The sequence below is a fragment of the Dipodomys spectabilis genome, unplaced genomic scaffold (assembly GCF_019054845.1).
Source record: "Dipodomys spectabilis isolate Male_0828 unplaced genomic scaffold, ASM1905484v1 ptg000564l, whole genome shotgun sequence".
Classification (NCBI taxonomy): Eukaryota; Metazoa; Chordata; class Mammalia; order Rodentia; family Heteromyidae; genus Dipodomys; species Dipodomys spectabilis.
The window spans coordinates 1,115,949-1,140,230 of record NW_024871241.1 but is presented as its reverse complement, the minus strand read 5'-3'; the positions used below and the strand labels follow the sequence as shown (position 1 = coordinate 1,140,230).

General features: G+C 40.9%; 1 protein-coding gene across 1 annotated transcript; it reads left to right on the top strand.

The window, feature by feature from the left end:
- Nucleotides 1-5,311: 5,311 nt before the first annotated feature.
- On the top strand, nucleotides 5,312-21,998 carry Eif1ax (eukaryotic translation initiation factor 1A X-linked). Its single transcript, XM_042670515.1, has 7 exons — nucleotides 5,312-5,561; nucleotides 11,454-11,537; nucleotides 14,138-14,241; nucleotides 15,237-15,287; nucleotides 16,483-16,564; nucleotides 17,389-17,480; nucleotides 21,717-21,998. The coding sequence occupies exons 1-7, from the start codon at nucleotides 5,546-5,548 to the stop codon at nucleotides 21,720-21,722; spliced, it is 435 nt and encodes a 144-aa protein (XP_042526449.1). The 5' UTR covers nucleotides 5,312-5,545; the 3' UTR covers nucleotides 21,723-21,998.
- The last annotated feature ends 2,284 nt before the right edge of the window (nucleotides 21,999-24,282 follow it).

The following is a 24,282-nucleotide window of genomic DNA, read 5'->3' as shown; positions in this document are numbered from 1 at the left end:
ATCAACTCCAAATGGATCAAAGACCTTGAACTCAAAGCAGACACTCTGAAAACATTACAGGATGGAATAGGAGAAACCCTGGGTCTCCTTGGCTCAGGCCGAAATTTTCTGAATAGAGACCTGGAAACACAACAAATCAAAGAAAGGCTGGACAAATGGGATTGTATAAGGTTGCAGAGCTTCTGCAGGGCAAATGACATAGCTAGCAAGATCAATAGAAAGCCCACGGACTGGGAGAAGATCTTTACTAGCCATACAACGGACAAGGGTCTCATATCTAAAATATACTTGGAACTCAAAAAATTAAACCACCCAACAACAAATCCTCAAAGAAACAACTGCCCAATAAGTAAGTGGGCGAAAGACTTAAAGAGAAGCTTCTCTGAAGAAGAAAGAAGGATGGCCAATAGACACATGAAGAAATGTTCAACATCCCTAGCCATAAAAGAAATGCAAATCAAAACAACATTGAGATATCACCTCACTCCAGTTAGAACAGCAAAAATCAAGAACTCTAACAACAACAGATGCTGGAGGGGATGTGGACAGAAAGGAACCTTACTTCATTGTTGGTGGGAATGTAAACTTGTTCAACCACTTTGGAAAGCAGTATGGAGGTTCCTCAAAAGACTCCACATAGAGCTCCCCAATGACCCAGCAATCCCACTTTTGGGCATTTACCCAAATGATCACAAACAAGGCCACACTAAAGCTACCAGCACAACTATGTTTATTGCAGCATTATTTACCATAGCTAAGACATGGAACCAACCCAGATGCCCCTCAGTAGATGAATGGATCAAGAAGATGTGGTATATATACACAATGGAATTCTATGCCTCCATCAGAAAGAATGACATTTCCCCATTTGTTAGGAAATGGAAAGGCTTGGAAAAAATTATATTAAGTGAAGTAAACCAGGCCCAAAGAAACATAGGTCCCATGGTTTCCCTTATTTGCAATATCTAGTATAGGTATGAGTCAAGCGGAAAAAGTCAGATAATGTGATGTTAGGAAAACGAAACCTCAAATATGTATTTTAATGTTTTTGTTTCTTTCATGCATGTATTTCTAACGCATTTATAAGATTATTTCTTTGTTGCTTTGTATGTCCCTCCCCCACAGTGTAATCCCCGCTTTCACTATATTTGATGTCAGTATAACATGTGGAGGAGATGGGGACAAACAAGTCCTTTAAGGATTCAGGTGGACCTGTTGCAACAATGAGAAGTACAAAATGTCATGTCAAAACCAGCTTTACAATGTCGGTGGGGGGGGGGGGGTATGATTGGGTGGGAGGGAGGGGGGAGGCTGGGAAGGGAGGTGAAGGGTAAACAAAGGAGGAGGCTGCAATGCTTGGCAAGAAATGTATGCATTATCCTGCCCATGTAATTGTAACCCCTCTGTACAGTATGTTCTCAAATAAAATAAAATAAAATTTAAAAAAAAAAAAAAAAAAAGAATACAGGTTGACCCATTGTAACAATGAGATGGACAAGACAATATGTTGAAAACTAACTTCAGGAAGTGGGGGGAGGGAGGCGAAGGAGGGGGTAACAACACTCCATAGGAAAAGTACTCATTACCTTACTCATGTAACTAACCCTTCTGCACAGTATTTTTATAATAAAAAGCATATATATATTTATATTAAAAAGTGCCTGCAGGGGCTGGGAATGTGGCTCAGTGGTAGAGTGCTTGCCTACATTGCATGAAGTCCTGTGTTCCATTACTCAGTACCCCATACACAGAAAAAGCCGGAAGTGGTGTTGTAGCTCATGTGGTAGAGTGCTAGCCTTGAGCAAAAGCAAGCCCTGAGCTTTTTCAGCTTGATGCTAGTGCTCTAACACTTGAGCCACAGCTCCACTTCTGACTCCATTTTTGGTGATTAATTGGAGAAAAGAGTTTCATGTACTTTGCTGCTGTGAACTGAAATCTTCAGATCTCCACCTCCTGAATAGCTAGGCTTACTGGTGTGAGGCACTGGCACCAGGAACATAGGTTTATTTGGAAGAAAACCTGGATAGAGAAGCCTTCAGCCAAAGCTTAGAAACTCATTTTTGCTTACAGTCTAGGACATTTTGTAGCTGTCTGGAAATGCTAGAGTTGCCTGGTGGGAGTTGTTACAAAAGAAACTTAATAGTGAGATAGAGAACTAGAAAAAAAGTCACAGCTGGAGAAAGGGAAAGAAGACCTGTTTTGTTCAAAGTCCTGATCTGTTGCTAGCCAAATGGGTTACAGCTATGGAAAAGGTAAGGCTGGAGTGGTTGCAGAACAAGGCACTAAGGTGAGGACCCCAGGCTATTGGACCTAACAATATTGATCACACAAACTGACACCTTTGTAAATTTGTATTTTCTGTTTCTTTTTTTTTTTTTTTTTGGTTGGTCATGGGGCCTGAACTCTGGGCCTGGGTGCTGTCCCTCAGCTCTTCAGCTCAAGGCGAGCACTCTACCACTTGAGCCACAGCGCCACTTCCGTAAGTTTTATTTTCTAATCTCAACTAAAACCACAGTACCATTAATCATTCCCGCCCCCCCCCCCCCTTTTTTTTTTACCAGTCCTGGAGCTTGAACTCAGGGCCTGGGCACTGTCCCTAAGCTTCTTTTTGCTCAAGGGTAGTATTCTACCACTTGAGCCATAGCTCTACTTTTAGCTTTTTACCGACTAATTGGAGTTAAGAGTCTCCTTTTCTGCCTTGGCTGGCTTTGAACCTTGATTCTCAGATTTCAGTCTTACTAAGTAGCTAGGATTATAGGCTTGATCACCAGAGCTTGGTACCTCATTGTCTTTTGCGCAGACAATTGCAGTCATCTGCTGATTTCTGTTTTGTTTTTTTTTGTCTTTGCCCCCTACAGTCTATTAATGCATAAGCCTAAAAGACCTGTTTAAATCCTATGAAGGATTACAAGTGATCTAGTTTCCTTACCTCCCTGATCTCGTTCTCTCTGCAACCTTTCCCCATGGCTCATGATATTCTACACCCAACTTACTACTTCTTGACTATGCCACGTATATTCCCACCCAGGGCAGTTTTCTCGGCCAATACACGTCCCTCAGATGTCACCTCTCCTTTGAAGTTTTATATCAGGTAATTAACAGAAAGAGCCTTTAGATTGTTGAACATGTGGAATCTCTCTCACACTTGGAGTCTGATTACCTATATTATTAGGTACAATTGGCAAACACTAAATGTATTGTAACCATTTAATTTCTGCAACAATCCAAAGTAATAAATGCTGTACCTTTGCCTAATTTAGAGATGAGAAATGATACAACTTGTCCATCATCATAGACTAAAAAGTTGCCACAGAGCCTGTGTTGGAATCTAGCAGTGTAACTCCAAAGCCCAATTTTGAAACAAAATTTAAATAGAATTTTCATCCTTTATTAAATTGCAGCCGGGCATTAAATTGTTGCATGTCTGGAATTCTAGCACTTCTGAGGTAGAAAGAGGAAGGATCAAAAACTCAACATCACAGGGATTTTTATTACTGAGTTCTAAGTCTGCCTGAGTTTCGCAGTGAGACCCTGTCTTAAAATAATTTGTATAAATTGCAAAAATAAGTCAAAGAAAAGTTTGGGCCCCCTGTCAGCTTTTAGTTTTCCTCTGAGAAGTGCATCTGTTGTTGGATTTGGGGCTGGGTATACGAAACTAGATCCAAGCACCCCAACTACCCTCCCACACTTGTGACCACTAGAAATGTCTGCAGACACTGCCTACTGTCTCCAGTTAGATGATTATATCTTTTTTTTTTTTTTTTTTTTGTCGGTCATGGGGCTTGAATTCTGGGCTTGGGTGCTGTCCCTCAGCACTTCAGCTCAAGGAGAGCACTCTACTGCTTGAGCCACAGAACCACTTCCGGTTTCCTAGTGGTTTATTGGAGATAAGAGTTTCACGGATTTTCCTGCCCAGGCTGGCTTTGAACCGCTATCCTCAGATCTCAGCTTCCTGGGTAGCTAGGATTACAGGCGTGAGCCCCCTGCGCCTGGCTAGATGATTGTATCTTCTGTGTCCTTTCAGTACACCCAGTTCTTTAGAGAGATAATGTTAAAACCTAATATTTGCAGAAAAGTAATTTACTTAAAAATAAGGTTCCCTCCCACCACACACACACACTTCAAAGTGGCTTTCCCAGCATAGCCAGTTCTATTGGTTTACTAGGGCTGCCACTGTGAAGTCCCACAGAGTGGGTATGCAACAGAAATTTTATTTTCTCTTAGTTCTGAAGGCTGCAAGTCTGAGATCTAGGTGTGGGTACGGTTGGTTTCCTCTGAGGCCTCTCTGTGGCTTGTTAGGGGCCTATGTTCTGGCCCACATGGCGTTTTCAACCAAAGTCTGTGTCCTGATAACTCTTTCTTCTAAGGACACCAGTCAGAATGTATTAGGGACCATCTTAAGTTCCTCGCTTCAAAGCCCTTATCTCCAAATACAGTCATATGCTACGGTACTAGGGGGTTAGAGCCTCAACGTAAGAATTTTCAGAAGATACTTGCAGAAAGTATCAGCCCTTAAAACACCAAACTTGTCTTTTTTTTCTTCCCTCCCTTTCTTTTTTAGCTTTTTTTTTTTCCTTTTGGTCAGTCGTGGGGCTTGAACTCTCACCTGGGTGCTATCCCTGAGCTCTTCATCCCAAGGTAAGCACTCTACCACTTGAGCCACAGTTTTCTGGTTGTTCACTGCAGATGACTCTCACAGGGAACCGCGATCCTCAGCTCTCAGCCTCAGACCTCATCCCGAGTGGATAGGATTACGGGCGTGAGCCAGGGGCACCCGGCTCCTCCCTTTCTTCTTATCCTGTATACTGAACACCTAATGCACACCAAGTACTTTGTTAAGTACTAGTAGTGAGCAACAAAAGTGTCCTTTGCCTAGAAAAGTTTACATAGAACTAGACAAGGCAGCCTTTTATTTTTTTCAAGTGTCTCGCAAGTATCACTTCGGTAATGGATGACAGGAAGGCCTTCCCCCGGGAACGAGCCGCGCCACGTTAAAACTCAGGCAAGAGGTTAATGAGTCAGCAGCTTATGAAACCGGAGCCTCGGGTTTGTACGGAAACAGCAGATGCCCAACTTTGCCAGCAGATGGCGCTACATCAAGTCACCCGCCTATGACGTACGCTCCGCCCATTCTTACCCTAACGCAATTGCCTCCGGTTCCCGGCCACTCCCCTGAGCGCTTTCCCGCGGCCTGAGGTCCTCCCCCCAACACCTCTGCTCCCTCGGCTCCAACAATAAGGTTCCGTCTGCCGGACTAATACCTCTGAGCCGGGGGGGGGGGCGGGACTCGCGGGGGGGGGGGCGGGAGGCGGGGAAAAGCGACGCACGTAACAGCGACGCCATTTGCTGCTGCCGAGCGTGGGCGCTGGCGGATTTCGGAAGAACCAGTTCCTGAGACTCTCCCGCGCACGTTGCTTGGCCTTCGGAGCCTTGTTCGTCCAGCGCGGCCCTTCGTATCGCCCCGCTTGTCGGTCGGAGGAGTCACTACCCCCACTGCAGCCTCCCTCCAAGGAATCCCAGACACCACCACCCCGCAGTCACCACCATGCCAAAGAATAAAGGTAATGCCGCCCGGACCGGGGACCAAAGGTTTTTTTTGCCCAATCGGCTTCCCCTGGGTCCCGTCCACGCGCCACTTCTGGGTCAGCCCGGGCCGCAGTGACCTTCCTGCCTTCTCCCTCCTCGTCTCCCTGCCGCTCGGATGTGGGGAGAGGCGCGGGGAAGTTACTTCTGTTTCCCAGTTGAGTGGCACTGGGGTGGAGCCGACGCCATTTTTGTAGGGCCTCCTGTGGGAGAATGTGCGCTTTTGCCCCGGCTTCGCGCCACGCTGACCGCGACTCGTCAGGCAGCCACGGGGGCGCCTTCCTTGGGGCCTTCGGGACTTGGCAGATGCGGCCCTTGGGCTTTGCTGGGCGCGGGAAGTTAGGCCCTGGGAAGACCTGTGAACTTTAATAAAAGGGTGATGCCGGCTCTCGAGCCCATCTGGCACTCCTGGCTGGGCTTCTTTATAGACACTTGTTCAGGATTAATGAGGCAAGTCCTTGTCGCTTATAAGTGCTGGGCGATACTTTGAGTCGTTTTGGAAAAGTTTGATGTCTAGTGATTTCCTTTGCCCCAACTCTTGCCAGGGTTTGTTTCACAGAAAAGATCTGATCCAGATTTAACCCAATTTTCTTTTACTCTACATCACGTATATACAAGGTGACGGGAATAAAGACCTTTAGGTTGCCTCCAGGCGGGGCTTCACGGACGTTCACAAATAGGCGAACTTGAGGATGAGTTAGTTTAGAACTTTCAAAATGGAAGGCCTAAGTGAAGTAAAAGTAGAACGCTCCTAAGGCAGTTCTACTTCTTTATAGACTTAGGAGTTCTGTGGGTTTTTTTTTAAGGCATCCTTTGACTGGATCAAATTATACAGTAGAAAGAGAACTGTTTTCTAAAGGAATGGAGCACATTATACAACTAAGTAGAAGGCTCTCGGCTATTTCATCCTTAGGACCTTCTCCCCTGAGCCATGCCTATTAGACTTCTCTCTCTCTCTCTTTTTAACCTGCCAGTTGGCTCCACTTACTCTTTGTAGCTGTCACTACCCACTGGGTACTTGCTCACAGTTCTCTGCACAGTTTTGTGCAGTCGTCCCAGGCCAAGCCACCTCACTGTGGTCAGACATGAAGCTTGTAAGTTGTATTTGTAGCAAGGATTTTTCGCTACTATTTCTAGGAGAAATGAGGTAATAAAAAGTGTTTTTCTGAATTCTGAGGTGGTAACTGGATCACTTCAGTGAGTAGCTTACCCTCCCCTTTATGTTAGGAAACATGTTTCCATTTCCCTCACTAGACTCTAAATGCTAAACGACAGAATAGTATCTGTCTTAATGACAATGAATTGCCGGCACTTGGCACTTAGAAGATGCTCAATAAATTTTTGTTAGACCGAGTCACCTCCCTTCTGTTTGCTCCACCCTAAGGTGAATAATAGGTTCCTTTTTGGTAAGATCCCATCTGACAAATTTCCCTGAAATAGTTCTTTTTGCTGTAAAGAAGAGATTTGAAATTTTCATTGCCAGTGGCTCAAGCCTGTGATGCTAGCTACTCAGGAGGCTGAGATTTATGGATCACAGTTTGAAGCCAGCCCAGGCAGGAAAGGCTATGAGACTTTTATTTCCAATTAATGACTAAAAAAGAAGGAAGTGGAACTCTGGCTCATGTGGTAGAGCACTAGCCTTGAGCAAAAGAAGCTCAGGGACTGTGCTCAAGCCCTGAAATTTTTATTTCCTTTAGGGACTAAATGTTCTTTTAGAAAGATAACCAGATTTAAAAGGTTACCTATTTTGTTCTACTTTTTTATACTCTTAAGTCTGATATCATTCTTTCAAAAGAGAAATAAAGAGCATTTCATTTTATAGCAATAAAATAGCAAGTGGAATGGTTAAGGTATGGTTAATTCTGCCTAAGTTGACAAGAAATAAATCTTTGTTTTACAAATAACATTTGAAGCATACAGAAATACAATAGATACTAAGAATCCATTACCCCTGGATTTAAGAATTACAACACAGATTGGTTTTGTTTTTCTTTTCACAGATTGGTTTTAAACCTTCCGTTTATCCTTTCCTTGTCTCTTCGCTTTTTCTAGAAGAAACTACCATAACCATCCCTATACATGTAAATCTAATTGAGTCCTCCGTGTTTTTAAGCTACTCAAAGAAAAAGATCTTTTCAAGACTCGAATATAGAAACAAATTAATATTTATCTGTTTTTCTTCATTGGAAAATTATGAAGCCTGGTGATTATAACCTTGAGATAGTTGACACAAGAAATAAAAATTGCCATCAACTATGTGTTGGATGATTTTTGTTTGGGGCTGATTCTGTTTTTTTTTTCTTTTTTTTTTTTCTTTTTTTGGTCATGGGGGCTGAACTCTGCGCCTGGCTGCCCTGTCCTCAGCTCTTCAGCTCAAGGCTAGCACCCTACCACTTGAGCCACAGCGCCACTTCCGGCTTTTTCTGCTTATGTGGTGTTGAGGAAACGAACCCAAGGCCTCATACATGCAAGGCAAGCGCTCTACCATTGAGACACCTTCCCAGCCCTGGGCTGATTCTTACCAATATATTTCCTCTAGAAATTCTTAGAAACCCATTCTCAAGTCCGGATAAAAGCATCTTTTGGCCAGTCATGTAAAGCATTTGGGTAAAGTACTTGCAGTCTTTAAATAGGTTACCACCTATGATTTGACAATGACCACTCCTTTAGAAATAGATTATTATTGACTGGTTGGTTTGAAAAATTGACAAATCTGGGTGTATAGCTCAGTGAACAGAGCAGCTATGATTCTTACTCTTAGTGGCACTTGTGCTCTAGATCAACAAATTTGCTGATTAAATGGCTAGAGGGCACCTTTTTCTCTGGAGTTTCAATGTGCTGACAATTCCTCAAATACTTGACTCAAGAAAGGAGTGACGTTAAGAAGTATTGTACTCATTACCTGACTTGTGGAATTGTAACCCTTCTGTACAACACCTTAATAATTTTTTTTAGGGGGGGGTCCGGTCGTGGGGCCTGAACTCTGATCCTGGGCGCTGTCCCTCAGCTCAAGGCTAACACTCTACCACTTGAGCCGCAGCACCACTTCCGGCTTTTTTCTTTTTGCTTATGTGGTGCTGAGGAATCGAACCCAGAGCCTCATGCATGCAAGGCAAGCGCTCTACCACTGAGCCACCTTCCCAGCCCCAACACCTTAATAATTTTTAAAAGTTAAAAAAAGAGAGAACAGGTTAGGGAATTGTGGAGGCCCACCTAACAATAGCAGAGCTATGTGAGGCTATCCCAGGTGAAAGTAAGTAGACTAATTGGAGAAGTTACATATGTGTGTGCATGTGCACACATGTGCACATACGGATCCTGGGGCTTGAACTCAGCACCTAGGCACTGCCCTTGAGCTTTTGTGCTCAAGGCTAGCACTCTACTTGAGCCACACCTCCCCTTCTAGCTTTTTGGTGGTCAGTTGGAGATAAGAATAGCTAAGATTACAGGCAAGTACCACCAGTGCCTTGCTCCAGACGTCTGCCTTTACAGAGATTGTCACATGCATGGTCATTTTATTTGAGTTGAGAACTCTGGCTGCCTCTGTAAAGTTTTCCCATGAATCCCTTGATATCCCTACCACTTAGAGTCTTCCCATCTTTTGGAAATGGTTGCCAGTTGTAGTTAGCTTTTGCAATAAGAAGAAAAGGCTTTGGTGATATACTCTAATGTGAGGACTTAGAAAAAATACCATTAAATATGAATCTTGGCTGGGTGCTGATGGCTCATGCTTTTGATTGAAACTGCTCAGGAGGCTGAGATCTGAAGATTGTAGTTGAAAGCCAGCATGGGCAGGAATGTCCAAGAGACTCTTTATCTCCAATGAGCCACCAGAAGATCAGAAGTGGAGCTGTGGCTCAAAGTGGTAGAGTAGTAGCCTTGAGCAAAAAAATTCAGGGAAGATGCCCAGCCTGGAGTTCAAGCCCTATAACCAACCAAAAAAGGTGAATTTGGACACCTCTGCTCACTGACTGTAGCCTCATAGAACCACTGAGCTTCACTGAACTTACTAGTAATCTGGGATTTGAGTGAACTCATAAAGTGATTATGACAATTAAGTGGATGACATTACATAGTGGTTAAGAGCATGGTCACGAGGGTCACACAACAAATAAGGATGTTAAGGATCAGCCTTTTAAAAAAGGAAAAATGAGTTTGGAGTAAAACTGAGCTTGAGCTAGGCACCTGTGGCTCACACCTGTAATCCTAGCTACTCAAGAGGCTGAGATCTGAGGATTGCGGTTCAAAGCCAGCCTGGGCAGGAAAGTCCATGAGACTCTTCTTTCCAATTAACCACCAGAAAACCGGAAGTGGCGCTGTGGCTCAAGTGGTATAGTGCTAGCCTTGAGCTGAAGAGCTCAGGGACAATGCCCAAGCCGAGTTCAAGCCCCACACCACCTACCAAAAGAGAATACTTTGTATCTGATCTTCCAAAGATACTTTGGGTGTATGTATAAGCGAACATGAAAGCTTCCTTTTTATACCACTGGATGCTTCCTATTTATTTATGCCACTGGTGGTTTTTTAAATTAGTTTTTTGTTGCTCACATTGAGGCCTCCTGGCTGGTTGGCTTGCTTGCTTGCTTGCTTGTGATCCTAGCTAACACCTGAGCCACACTCTCCAGGCCCAGCTCTTGGCAGGTTATTTTGGAGATGGAGTCCCACACTTTTCTGCTTGGGCCGGCTTTGAACCAAAATCCTAAGTAACTGGAATTACAGGTGTGAGGCACTGGCATCCGGCTAGCCACTGCCTTTTATTTTTATTTTTTATTGCTATTATAAAGGTGATGTAGGTACAGAGAGGTTACTATTTCATAAGTCAGGTAATGAATACGTTACTTGTTTTTTCTATTCTTTTTGTCGGTCGTGAGGCTTGAACTCAACCTAGGCACTGTGCCTGAGCTCTTGAGCTCAAGGTGAGTGCTCTACCACTTGAGCCACAGTACCACTTCCAGTTTTCTGGTGGTTCATCGGAGATAGGAGACTGATGGACTTTCCTGCCTAGGCTGGCTTTGAACCGCAGTCCTCAGATCTCAGCCTCCTGAGTGTTAGGATTACAGGTGTGAGTACATTACTTTTGGGGCAATGTCCACCCCTTCTTTCTCTCCCAGTTTTTTCTTCCTCTTCCTGCCCACAAGTTGTATAGTTCATTTTCAGCATAGTTTCTTTTCATGCATTTTAAAACATGAAGAATTTAAAGATATACAGTATATTGATTTAATATCTGAGTTTCATTGAACATGGTAAACTGGGACTTTACATGCATTATAGGATGATTGGGACAGGTAAATGTGTTGTATTATTGCATAGTAGTTGCAAATACGGCTTCTGTATAAACAATTGAAATAGGGATATCATTTAAACACCAGCTGTGTAAAAGAAAATAAGTTGAGTATTTTAATTGTATAATTTCACTTATTTAAAACACAAAGCAGTTGTCTAGCTTGTGTTAGACTCTGGAATTTCATCCCAAGAGATAGTGATTGTGTGTATCTGGGTACTGTCCCAAGCACTAGCTCAAGGCTAGTGTTCTTCCATTTGAGCCATGGCTCTACTTTGGGCTTTTTGGTAGTCAGTTGGAGATAAGAATTTCAGTCTTTCGTACCCATGCAGGCTTTAAACTTTGATCCTTACATCTCAGCTTCCTGAGTAGCTAGGATTACAGGCATGAGCCACTAGTGCCCAGCCACCAGCATACATTGTTTTAAATGGAGATTTATGTTTCTTGTCACAAAAGTGTCAAAGAAAATTCCATGAAGATTAGGGAAGGTGGTGTGATGTTAGTATGATAAAGAAGCCTTCATTTAATATTCCTTACTGCTTTGCAAATAATTCAAATCTTCTTTCATTTCTTCTATAAAAACCATTAGGTAAAGGAGGTAAAAATAGACGTAGAGGTAAGAATGAAAATGAATCTGAGAAAAGAGAGCTGGTCTTCAAGGAAGATGGACAAGGTAAGCAGTTTTATAAGTTGGGACGTTTTTAGAACTCTTTTTAAATAAAAGATTTTATTCTAAGTACTTCGTGGAATTGAGAAAACAGGAATATCGCATTTCTTTGTACTGCAAAGAAAAGACTGTTGCCATCTTATTACAGAGTGCTTTTTATCAACTCATACAGGCAAAACAGACAGAAATACCAAGATAAGACTTGTCATAGGAGTAACTGCAAATAAACTCCACAAAACAGTATAATGTATTTAAAAGGACTGTCTCTCAAGTCAGTGGTCAGGTTCAAAACTTTCAAGTTTAAATAGTTTTGGTAGGTTCCACTTAGCTTTTATTGTGGTACTGGGGGATTAATTCCAGGGTCTTATACTTGTTGGGCAACAGCTCTTATTACTGAGCTACATCCTGCGCCCTTGTTTTTCATTATTTTTGTTTTTGAGGCAGGGTTTTTACAATATAGCTCAGGCTTGCTTTAATATATGTAGCCAGGCTTACTTACACTAAACTCAGTCTTCCTGCTTCCACTTCTGCAGTGTGCACTACCTCACCTAACACACCTTTTCTTCTTTAACTATGAGATTTACTCTATATATTTAACAGGGATCGTGTTTATAATCCTGAACTGTAAACCTCATCTCCCTTTACTTTTCTCCATTTCACATTCCTCACAGTTCTCTAGAGCCTCTCTTTCAGGTTTTCTGGTCTACCCACTATGCATTTGTGCATTTCTGTAAATACACAGGCTTTCTTGAACATTTGCAGTACAACGAAGAATTAGACAGGAAATGTATCCTTGAAAGCTATAATTGATATCCCATGATTTAGTGAGCTTTTTTCTTTTTCTTTTTTGTGCTGGTCCTGGGACTTGAACTAGGAGCCTGGGCGCTGTCCCTGTGCTTTTGTGCTTAAGGCTAGCATTCTGCCACTTGAGCCACAGCTCCACTTCCTGTTGTTTTTTTTTGCTGATTAATTGGAGATAAGAGTCTTAGGGATTTCTGCCCTGGCTGGCTTCAAACTGCAATCCTCAGATCTCAGCCTCCTAAGTAAGCTAGGAGTACAGGCATAAGCCATGGGCTTCCAGTTCAGTGAGCTTTTTTAATCAATCATGTAGCACAGTGTATTCAGTAGACTGCACTTTTTAAATATGTGTGCCACTACCAGGGCTTAAACTCCTCACGTTATCACTAATTTTTTTCACTCACAGTTGATGTTCTACCACTTGAGTCTGGCATCTTGCTGGTTAATCGGAGATAAAAGTCTCTAGGACTTTTCTGCTCAGGCTGACCTCAAAACAACCATCTTCTGGATCTCAACCTCCTTGAGTAGGTAGGATTACAGGCATGAGGCAGCCACTAGCACCCAGCTAGATTATATATATTTGGAGGCTGAATCCCAGAGTATTATAGAGCTTTGTTATCCAGTACCATCAGTATATGATTAATCAACTACAACAAAGTAAAACTGAATGATTGACTTTTCTAGACCAAAAAGATTTTTTGTTAATACCTGATCAAGATGCGTAACACTAAATAAGTTCTCACTAAATCACTTCCTCCTTTCATAAGCATACTGTACCGTTTTGTTCCCCCTCCTTTTATCCGTTTGCCATGCTAGGGATGGAGCCCACTTAGTTGAACCCTAAAATAGGGGCTAAGAATGTGACTTAATGGTGAGTGCTTGCCTAGCATGCATGAAGCCCTGGATTCGATTCCACAGTACCACATACACAGAAAAGGCCAGAAAGTGGCACTGTGGCTCAAGTGGTAGAGCGCTAGCCATGAGCAAAAGAAGCTCAGGGACAGTGCCCAGGCCCTGAGTTCAAGCTCTAGGATTGGCAAAAACAAAACACTAAAATATGAAACATTTTCTTAGCCTTAGTCATTTGTGCCTCCTCCAGTGGTTTATTTGGGCAGACAGGGCTTTACACCCCCCATCCTTGTATTTTCTTCTCTACTTTGGAAGAGAGGTTGCCTCCAGTCATCATGAGGTACTGGGCCTGCTATGTTAAGTCACTTCCTCATGTCAACCCCTGAAATTCTGTGCCTCTTGAGTTGCCACCCTCCCACTCGGTCTCATAATCTCTTTCTCAGAGTTCTTTAACGTAGGCTGTGAAAAGATACTGGCTAAACTATTTTTGGAACATCTTTCTGGCTTTCTAAGAACTGCAGAACATTACCAAAAGACTATACTAAAAAGTCCATGAGCTTTACCTCTAAAGGTTCTTAGAGAAAAGATCAAAGTTGGGTAAGGCTCTGAACATACAAGAGATTGATGGGTGTGGCATACATATTGAGACAGTCCACCTTTGATCCCAGCAACAGCATATAGTCATGAAGACAGTAAGTAATCGGCTTACTCAAAATGAGTAGATAATTAAAGCATGTTTAACAGCAGACATGGGTTGTTAAAGAAATAGCATTACAGAGTCTCTAGCTCTACTATTAACTGGCGTGGTATTTGAATTCCTTGTATGTATTTATATTTCCATTGTATGTATTTATTCCTAGCCAATAGAACTTTTAAACTCTTGTCAATTGTGTATAGATATTTAAAATTGCTTTTATCAAAAATTTGAGCAATGTTTCATACCTTCTCTGTTTCCCCAGAATATGCTCAGGTGATCAAAATGTTGGGAAATGGACGATTAGAAGCAATGTGTTTTGATGGTGTAAAGAGGTTATGTCATATTAGAGGGAAATTGAGAAAAAAGGTCAGTATAGAGATTTGTTTTGTGTAAGAATAAAATTATTTGTAGGGAGAAAATATGTGTGTGTGTGTGTGTGTGTGTGTGTGTGTGTGTGTGTGTGTGTGTGTGTGTGTGTGTGTGTGTGTGTGTGTGTGTGTGTGTGTGTGTGTGTGTGTGTGTGTGTGTGTGTGTGTGTGTGTGTGTGTGTGTGTGTTGCTGGGATCCATCTTGGCCTTTCACAATGTAAGCACACCATAGTCTACCACTGAGGTATAATCCCCAGCCTTCACCTCAACACTTTATATGAGGGCCAGCAATTTACCTACAGAGTCAAACAGCAAGACACCTATGTTGTATTCCCACCCAAAATATTTAATTTAAGGAAATAGCCCACAAGTCCAAGCTGAGGGATACTTTCAAAACCTTTGTTCTTAATAAAAATGAATGTCATGCTGGGCGCCGGTGGCTCACACCTGTAATCCTAGCTACTCAGGAGGCTGAGATCTGCGGATCATGGTTCAAAGCCAGCCAGGGCGGGAAAGTCCGTGAAACTCTTATCTCCAATAAACCACCAGAAAACCAGAAGTGGCGCTGTAGCTCAAGTGGTAGAGTGCTAGCCTTGAGCTGAAGAGCTGAGGGACAGCGCTCAGGCCCAGAGTTCAAGCCCCACGACAGGCCAAAAAAAAAAATCTTAAATGTACTTGAATTCAATTCCTAGCCGAAAAAGTAATAAAGTGTCCCAACTCTGATTTTGTTTTTTGTGGTTGTAATTTGATTATGTTAATCCTGTTCCCAAGCTAAAGAGGTCTTAGAAACAGTGTGTATGTGGGTGCAAGGAACACAGGAAGAGACAGGAGATAAAACCATGTAATTTTTCTCTTCTCATATATAATAACTACTTGAACTTGTTCATAATTTCAAGTCCTTTAATTTCTAAACAAATCATAATTTCTCTGGAAAAATCTTGATTTTTTTTCATTTCATGTTAAATACAACATGCAGTAATTTTTCTTTTGTAGGTTTGGATAAATACCTCAGACATCATATTGGTTGGTCTCCGTGACTATCAGGTAAATATTACATTTGAATTTCTCTCCCCCCCACAATACTGTTTTTTTATTGGCATCAATAAAAACAGGGGGTTTCTTTTTTTTTTTAACAGCCACAATAGTCTATTTATAATTGAACTCTTTTATAAGAGTTTACAAGAAAATCAATTTTACACATCCAAAATGGTATCACAATTATGAATTACAGCACAGACAACAATATTAAATGGGCATAAAACAAAGCTTAGGTGAACAGAAAAGTAATTTAGCCTTCAATTTATTAACATATCTGTGACTCTTCCAAGAAATGTAAAAATTCCAGGAGCTTCTCATTGGTACATATCCAAAGAAGCACAACTACATGGGATGGTGCTTCTCTGTTTTTGAATTGTAGTGTTTTAGCACTCTGCAAATTATGGTTCCAGGAAACTTCTATTACAAAAGACTTCTAACAAAAGGGTAATAGTAAAAATGAATTTAAAAAACAGCCAGGCACCAATGACTCCTAGCTATTCAGAAGGTTGAGATCTGAAGATTATGGTTCAGAACCAGCCAGGGCAGGAAAGTGCAAGATTCTTTATCTCCAAAAACCATCAAAAGGCCAGAAGTAGACCAGTAGCCTAAGTGGTAGAATAGTAGCCTTGAGCAGAAAAGCTAAGGGACAGTGCCCAAACTCTTGAGTTCAAACCCCAATATTGACACACTCAAAAAAAAGCTAGAATGTATACAATTCTGCTTTTATTAAAGTGAAATCTATAAATGTCTCTTCTGAGCTTGTTAATTATTAATCATGCATTTAAGCTATTTCTGGGTTAAACTCATGTTTTCCAGAGAGTAGAAGAAAACTTTAAATTTTAAAGAGATTGTAGCAAAACAATAGCAAAAGTGTGTTTGTGTGCGTGTTGGTCCTGGGGCTTGAACTTGGGGCCTGGGTGCTGTCCCTGAGTTTTTTGCTCAAAGCATGTATTCTACCACTTAACCCCCAGCTCCACTTCCAGCTTTTTGATCGTTAATTGGAGATCAGAGTGCCCTGGACTGCCAGCATGGCTGGTTTTGAACCTCTATCCTCAGATCTCAGCCTCCTAAGTAGTAACTAGGATTATAGGCATGAGCCACTGGTGCCCAGTAAAAAATGATTTTTTAAATTCAATTTAAAAATAATTTATGAAATAACATGTACCAATATAATCAGTTCTGAAAGCTATTTCTTTTTAAGGATAACAAAGCCGATGTAATTTTAAAATACAATGCAGATGAAGCAAGAAGTCTGAAGGCATATGGCGAGCTACCGGAACATGGTAATGACTGAATTAATTATATGATGTTTAGTTTATCTGTTGGTGTTTGGTAAAGAAACTTCTTTTGAAATTATACTTTAGTATATAAGCCCCATATTTCTGCAGGATGCCAGTCAGAAGAGGAATTATTTTGTTAAATTTATTAAGAATTTTTTTATCTGGTATGCCTAGAGTTGGGTCCTCAGCACTCTAAAAAAAATCCTTTCAGAGACTCAGTGTTCATATGTTAAATACAAAGTAAAAACAATAACTAGGTACTTGAGACTTTTTAAGTCAATTTTCAATCCATGTATTCTTGTATCTGTCGTGGAGAATTGTTTTTTGCCAGTCCTGGGGCTTGAACTCAGAACCTGGGCACTGCCCCTGTGCTTCTTTTGCTCAAGGCTAGCTCAACCATTTGAGCCACAGCGCCACTTCCAGTTTTTTCTTTTTATGTGGTACTGAGGAATAGAACCCAGGGCTTCATGCATGCTAGGCAAGCACTCTACCACTAAGCCACATTCCTAGCCAAGAGTACATTTCTTTTTGGACAGTGCCACCCCTTCCCTCACTGTCTCCCAGTTTTCCCTCCCTTCCCCACCTACAAGTTGTATAGTTCATTTTTAACACTTACATGGAACTTGGTATAATATTTTACTCTGTATAGTAGAATTGGTAGGAAGAAAGAAGTTTGGAAGGCTCTTCTTATAATAAAAACAAAGTTATATGGTTGGCTTATAGTTTCCTTTTATACTAACCACATTTTATACTAGACCCACTTGTAGGCAGTTACATGATGTAACATTTCAGTTACATCATGAATGTATTTGTCAATTGTTCTTTAGCTAAAATCAATGAAACTGATACCTTTGGACCTGGGGATGATGATGAAATTCAGTTTGATGACATTGGGGACGATGATGAAGATATTGATGATGTAAGTATACCTGAACTCATGTTTAAGAACTATACTCAAAAATCAGTCCTTTCTGCTCAGTTTCTTTAATATTAGAAATGTAGAACACTTAAATAGTAAGAGTATTTTAAGTTGTTGGAGGGATCACATGGAAGTTAGTAGGGTGACTGGGAAAGGGGAGGGGATCAGAGAGGTGCTAGGGAGTAAGAGAAGGTAATAGAGGGCGAACATGGATAAAATATGGTAATATCTGTGCATTTTTACAGTCTTCATCTGATTGTTGTGGACATATGCTGGGTTTTTTGTTGTTGTTGTTGTTGTTGTTGTTTTTGGGGGGGGGGGGTCCAGTTGTGGGGCCTAAACTCTGGGCCTGGGCACTGTCCCTCAGCTCTTCAGCTCAAGGCTAGCACTCTACCACTTGAGCCACAGCGCCACTTCCGGCTTTTTTCTTTTTGCCTATATGGTGCTGAGGAATCGAACCCAGGGCCTCAGGCTTGCAAGGCAAGCACTCTACCACTGAGCCACCTTCCCAGCCCCTATGCTGGGGTTTTTTTTAATTGTTTTTAAAATAGGTTCTCAAAAGAAAAAAGACAGGCTCTTACTGTATAGCCAGCCATACTAGCTTTGAGCTAGAGACGCCCTGGCCTTAGGCCCTTGATTGCTGCTATTTCAAGCATGCACCATCACACCTGATTTTATTTTGGCAATACAAATGCCAGGTACTTTAATCATAACTGGCTTAAGAATAAATAGGACTGAGCTGGGCACTGGAGGCTCACACCTAGCTAATCAAGAGGCTGAAATCTGGAGGATGCTGAACAGAAAAGTCGAGACTCCATCTCCAAATTATCCAGTGAAAAGTCAAGCTTAGCTGGGTATAAATAGCTCACACCTGTAACCCTAACTACTCAGGAAGCTGAGATCTGAGGATCACAGTTCAAAGCCAGCCAGGGCAGTAAAGTCCATGAGACACTCATCTCTAATAAACTACCAAAAAAAAGCAGGAATGGAGCTATGTCTCAAGCTAGTCTGGAGCAATGAAATTCAGGGACAGTACTTGGGCCCTGAGTTCAAGACCCAAGACTGACAAAAATGGTCAAGCTAGTGGTATGGCTCAAGTGGTAGATCACCTGCAGAGCATGCAAGCAAAGTAGTCATGAGGCCCTGAATGTAAACACTGATACCACGAAAAAGAATATCTAGGATTGGTGTGGCTCATGTGTTAGGCCCTAGGTTCAACCCCCAGCATTGGAGAAAAAGAAATTTAGTTGCCAGGGGTACGTAAGTGAAATGTATAGACTGGTTGTCTGGCATGTCCAAGCCACAGGCTTTGTCCTCTGCACCACTAAAGTTTTGTGGGGTTTTTTGGTGCTGATTCTGGAGCTTGACCTCAGGGCCTGGGTACTATCCCTGAGCTCTTTTGCTCAAGGTTAGTGCTGTACCACTTGAGCTGTACCTCCGCTTCTGGCTTTTTTGGTGCTTCACTGGAGATGAGAGTCTCACAGACTTTCCTGTCCTGGCTGACTTCAAATTGCTGACTTCAAATTGCTATCCTCAAATCTCAGCCTTCTGAATAGCTACAATTACAGGCATGAGCCACTGGTGCCCAGCATAAAAACAGAAGTTTAGTAAACAGTTGAGAAATACAAGACCATATCAAAGTAGTGTACTTGTTCAAGTAAAATAAAAGAATTATTATACACTAGACGTAGTATATAGCCATATCATCCCAATTAGGTATATAGTATGACTGTCTCAAAAAAAAAAAAGGATTGTTTGAACCAGCTCTATATAAAGCATTGAAATTAGAACATACATTGAAATCATTGATAAAAGGCTATTGACAAATTCATGGTTTTATGTGTTTAGTATTCTCTATTGGCATATTCCTGGTTTGAGGTTAGTATGTTTATTTTTAGGAAAATAGTTTTCCTAATAGTAAAGTAGTATCCACAAGAAGGGCTCACTGCTCTTCTGTTATTACTGTAGTTAACAGAGTTTACAACTTGGTCTTTTAGTAATATAAATTTAAGAATTGATTAGGATATCATAAGATACTCTCAAATCTGGTTTGAGCTGTTTTAAGCCGAAAAATAATAACATTTGATTTGATTGAAAGATGTAATTTCATAATACCTAGAGCACCAAAGTTGTACAGTAGAATTACCCAAGATTTTCAGAGATACAAAGGCTAGACCTGGGGAAATATGATTTAAGGACAAGTAACACCACTGGGATTCTACAGTCACTTTTTTTTTTTGGTCGGTCTTGGGGCTTAAACTCTGGACTTGAGCACTGTCCCTGAGCTCTTCAACCACAATCCTCAGATCTCAGCTTCCTGAGTAGCTAGGATTATAGGTGTGGCACTACAGTCACTTTAAGGGACACACATGCATGCATGTGTACACACACACACACACACACACACACACACACACAGACACCACTGCAAATACTGAAGTCCTTTATATAAAAATCTGTAGTATATATTCTTTCATGTTCTTTACATTGTCTTTATATTACATATTAATACCTAATACAATGCAAATCATAAGTAGTTGCTGTCCTGTATTATTTTAGGGATTAATGACAGGAAAGAAAAGTGAACATGTTAAGTACAGACACTTTTTTGTTGTTGTTGGTCATGGGTCTTGAACTCGGCCTGGACACTATCCCTCAGCTCTTCAGTGAGTTAAGTCTCACGGACTTTCCTACCCAGGCTGGGTCTGGCTTTGAACCGTGATCCTCAGATCTCAGCCTCCTGAGTAGCTAGGATTACAGGTGCGAGCTACTGAAGCCTAGTCAAGTACAGACACTTTTTATTTTTCAATACTGCGACTTGAATTCCAGGCTCACACTCTCATGCAGCTTCTTTGCGCATGGCTGTCTCTCTACTGCTTGAACCATACTTCCACTTTCAACTTTTTGATTGTTATTTGAAAAGATGAAGAATGTGAATTTAGCCAGGCACTGGTGGCTCATGCCTTTTCTAGGTACTCAAGAGAGTGAGATCTAAGGATCACATTTCAAAGCCAGCCCAGCAGGAAAGTCCATGTACCTTTTTAAAAACATTTTTTTGGTCAGTTGTGGGGCTTGAACTCAGAACCTGTGTGCTGTCGCTGAGCTTTTGTGCTCAAGACTTGTACTCTACCACTTTGAGTTCTACTTCTAGTTTTCTGGTGGCTAATTTAAGATAAGAGTCTCATGGACTTTCCTGCTCAGATAGGCTTTGAACCATGCTCCTCAGATCTCAGCCTCTTGAGTAGCTAGGACTAGAGGTATGAGGCACCAGCGCTCAGCTTGTGTCACTCTATCTCCAATTAACCACCAAAAAGCTGGAAGTAGAGCTGTGGCTCAAGTGTTAGAGCAATAGCCTTGAGCACCAAAAGCTCAGGGACAGTGCAAAGGCCCTGAGTTCAAGTCCCAAGACCAGCACCAAAAAAAAAAAGAATTGTGAATTTGCCTGGGCTGACTCTTAACCTTGATTTTCAGATCTCAGCTTCCTGAGTAACTAGGATTACATGAGCTACTGGCATACGGTCAAAAGACTTTTTAAAATTAACTTATCCAGTAAGATTAATGACATGTAGCTGGTGTATTGTGGAATAAGGAGTGAACCAAACATTTTGACAGCTGTCCTGAGATAGGATTCTAGAAGATAAAGGAGTCTTAGCCATACACACCCAAGTGATAGTTTAAGGTCTAAGCAAGGTGAAGATTTTCTTAGGAAAAAACTTCAAGATCTGTGTCAGTGCTTCTAATGCCCAGTAGGCAGGCAGGAAGATTGTAAAGACAGTGATTATTAAAATAATTTACATTTTCTTGAGCTTTTTATGACATCTTTCTGTATCATCTAGAACTCTTTATTCCCTGAGACATTTTTTCCATGTGCTTTGGTAGGTGCTTTAGCGTTTATACTTATTTCTATATCCAGATGGAGAAAAGGAATTAGGACATACTTGTTCTAAATTGGACAACTATGCTCCCTTGTGTCTGTTCTCAATTCCAAAATATAAAATTGCAAATCACTAGCACAACAGAGAAGACCTTGAGCTTTCATATTGTACATAACAAAACATTATAAAGGATCTGAAATTAACTGATATTTTTCAATTGAGAAAAACCTGGTATATGGGTATTTCTTCTTCAAATGGGTTTGTTTCTCAGATAGTCTAAGGCAGTGGACATTTCCGTTAGCTGACTGCTGGGATGTGTCAATTGTTTTTTCCTTTGACCTGATGTTCTTTTGTCTTTCAGATCTAGTTCGACTCAGCATCTTACATTCCAGTTTTTCTGATTTGTCCTGCAGTTTGAAATCCGGCAGTAACTCTTAAAGAAGATTCAAAACTTAATAGCATGATTGTAATTTGTTAAGGCAGATAGCCTTGTTACTAAGGTTCTTTAAAAACTGTTAACATTATGTTAAGACCACGCTTAATTTAAAAGTTAAAAAAAAAAGCATTACTGCTTTTACTACTTTGATTACATCCAGTAAGTAAATTGATGTCTTGAATAAACAATTTGCCTCATACTCATGAATTATGATTAAGTCCTACTCTTGACTGGCCTGTTGATTATATAGTCTTTTAAGTGTGTACAAGTTAGTCTAGATGCTTTGAGGTTTGATATGATTTGAGGGAAGAAATCTGTATTTGAAATCAAACTCAATTGGTTTGTTTTTCATATTTAAGTAGCATTAGTATTTTATATTTTGATATCATCCTACACATTCTTTTCATGGTCTTATTTTGCCATCATAAATATTTAGGGAGAAGAGGCATTTGCAAAATAATTTTTTGAACCTAGATTTTAACTGCAATTTTTGTTATGCTAACAGTTGCAGAAATTGAACACTAGGTGGCACCCAGTTATCTTAATATGGAAATACTGATAGAATAGTTGAAGTGACTTTTTTTTTACTAGTATGCATAAGAAAATTTCCCAAAGATGGAAAGATTTTTTTTGATTTTATGTGTTTAGAATATTTTTTCAGATCAGAAAGATTATATTTAAATTTTTGGTTTGTATTTTCAGAAGTCATATTCATGTAATTTTTAATTTTGAGTGGTTTATAAACATATAAAATGTATATAAATGAAGACTTAGGTTCATAACAACTTGCATAACTTTTCAACTTATATCTGAGCTGGGGAAACAGGAGGGATATTAAACTTAATGAAAGGTGGTCTCCAATTTTGAAATAGAACAGCTATAGCTGAGAGATACAGTAAAATGTCACTATCAGAGTATATTGTACCTTGACTTTGTATTAAGGATTTGTTATGAGGACAGTTCTTTTGGGAGAGGTTGTTTTTGCTTATATTGAGAATTTAGGTTGGCCCTTATTTTAGTTTTTAAGTTATTAGCCACTAATAAAGTGAAATTAGAGGTGGACTAGTCGGACCTCTTTAGCCACAGTGATGAAAAGTGGTACCTCAACTTAAAAATAAGCAGATCTAGCCAGGCATTGGTGGCCAGGCTGGGCAGACAAAGCCAAAAGACTTATCTCCAATTAACCATCAAAAAGCGAGATGTGGAGCTGTAGCTCAAGTGGTAGAGCACTAGCCTTGAGCACAACAGCTCAGGGACAGCTCCTGGGCCCTGAGTTCAAGCCCCAGGATGGGCAACAACAACAAACGCAGATCTTCTCTAATCCTATTCCTATTCTGTGTAGTTTCTGACAACTTCTAAGTGGAATGCATCTGAGATCAATAATTTTTTTTTTCCTGCTGCAGGTACTTGGGTTTGAACTCAAGTCCTTATGCTCTTGCATGCTTTTTCATTCAAGGCTGGCATTCTGCCAGTTGAGCCACATCTCTACTTCTGGCTTTTTGCTGGTTAATTGGAGATAAGAGTTTCACAGACTTTTCTGCCCAGGTTGTCTTTGAACCAAGAGCCTCACATTTCAGCCTCCTGAGTGGCTAGGATTACAGGCAGAGCCAACAGCCCCTGGCCTGACTGGTTTTTAATACCAAAAGAAACCACTCTTGAAGAGTATACTTAGCCACTATCTTCATAAGTACTCTAAATCTAAGGTATCAAGGCTCCTGTATAAGAGGAACTTTGCAGTGTGTCTATATCCTGATCCTTCCATGATATTTTGTAATGAGGGGACTCTGCATATATTATACAATTCCAAGTGGAATTGTATAACTCAAAAGTTGGTTTTACTACTTAACTCCCCTAACGAAGGAGTTTAAGGATTTTTTTAAATTTATAACTTAGGACTCCAAGTCATGTATCCACAGTGGTTAATGTTTTTATGTCTAGATAGTAACAGTGCAGTCCATGCTGGTGTATCCTGGAAAATCAACTCATGATTTAAAATGTTAAGGTAGGGCTGTTCATCAGTATCACGTGCCTACAATCCTAGCTACTCTGTAGATACAGATCTGAGGATCATGGTCTAAAGTCAGCCTGGATAGGAAAATTCATGAGACTATTAGCTCCAGTTAGCCACCAATAGCTGGAAGTGGAGCTGTGACTCAAGTGGCAAAGCACTAGCCTTGAGCAAAACTCAGGGATATCCTAGGCCCTGAATATAAGACCCAAGACTTGCAGAAAGAAAAAAATGTTAAGGTAATATAGCACATATAAAATGCTACTTGGAAAAATTAGTCCTCAAGAAAACTTTGCTTTGGGGAATGCTTTGTATTCCTATAATGCAAGACTAGTCTGTGGTGGAGAATGCCCAGTCCTTCAGGCCATGCAATAAAGCCTTCGAAATCATTTGGTATATGTGGGAACATACTGGTAATGCTTCTCACAGCTACCCATGGTGGACTGCCATGATAATTTTGTATAGCTCTCAAATGATATTACA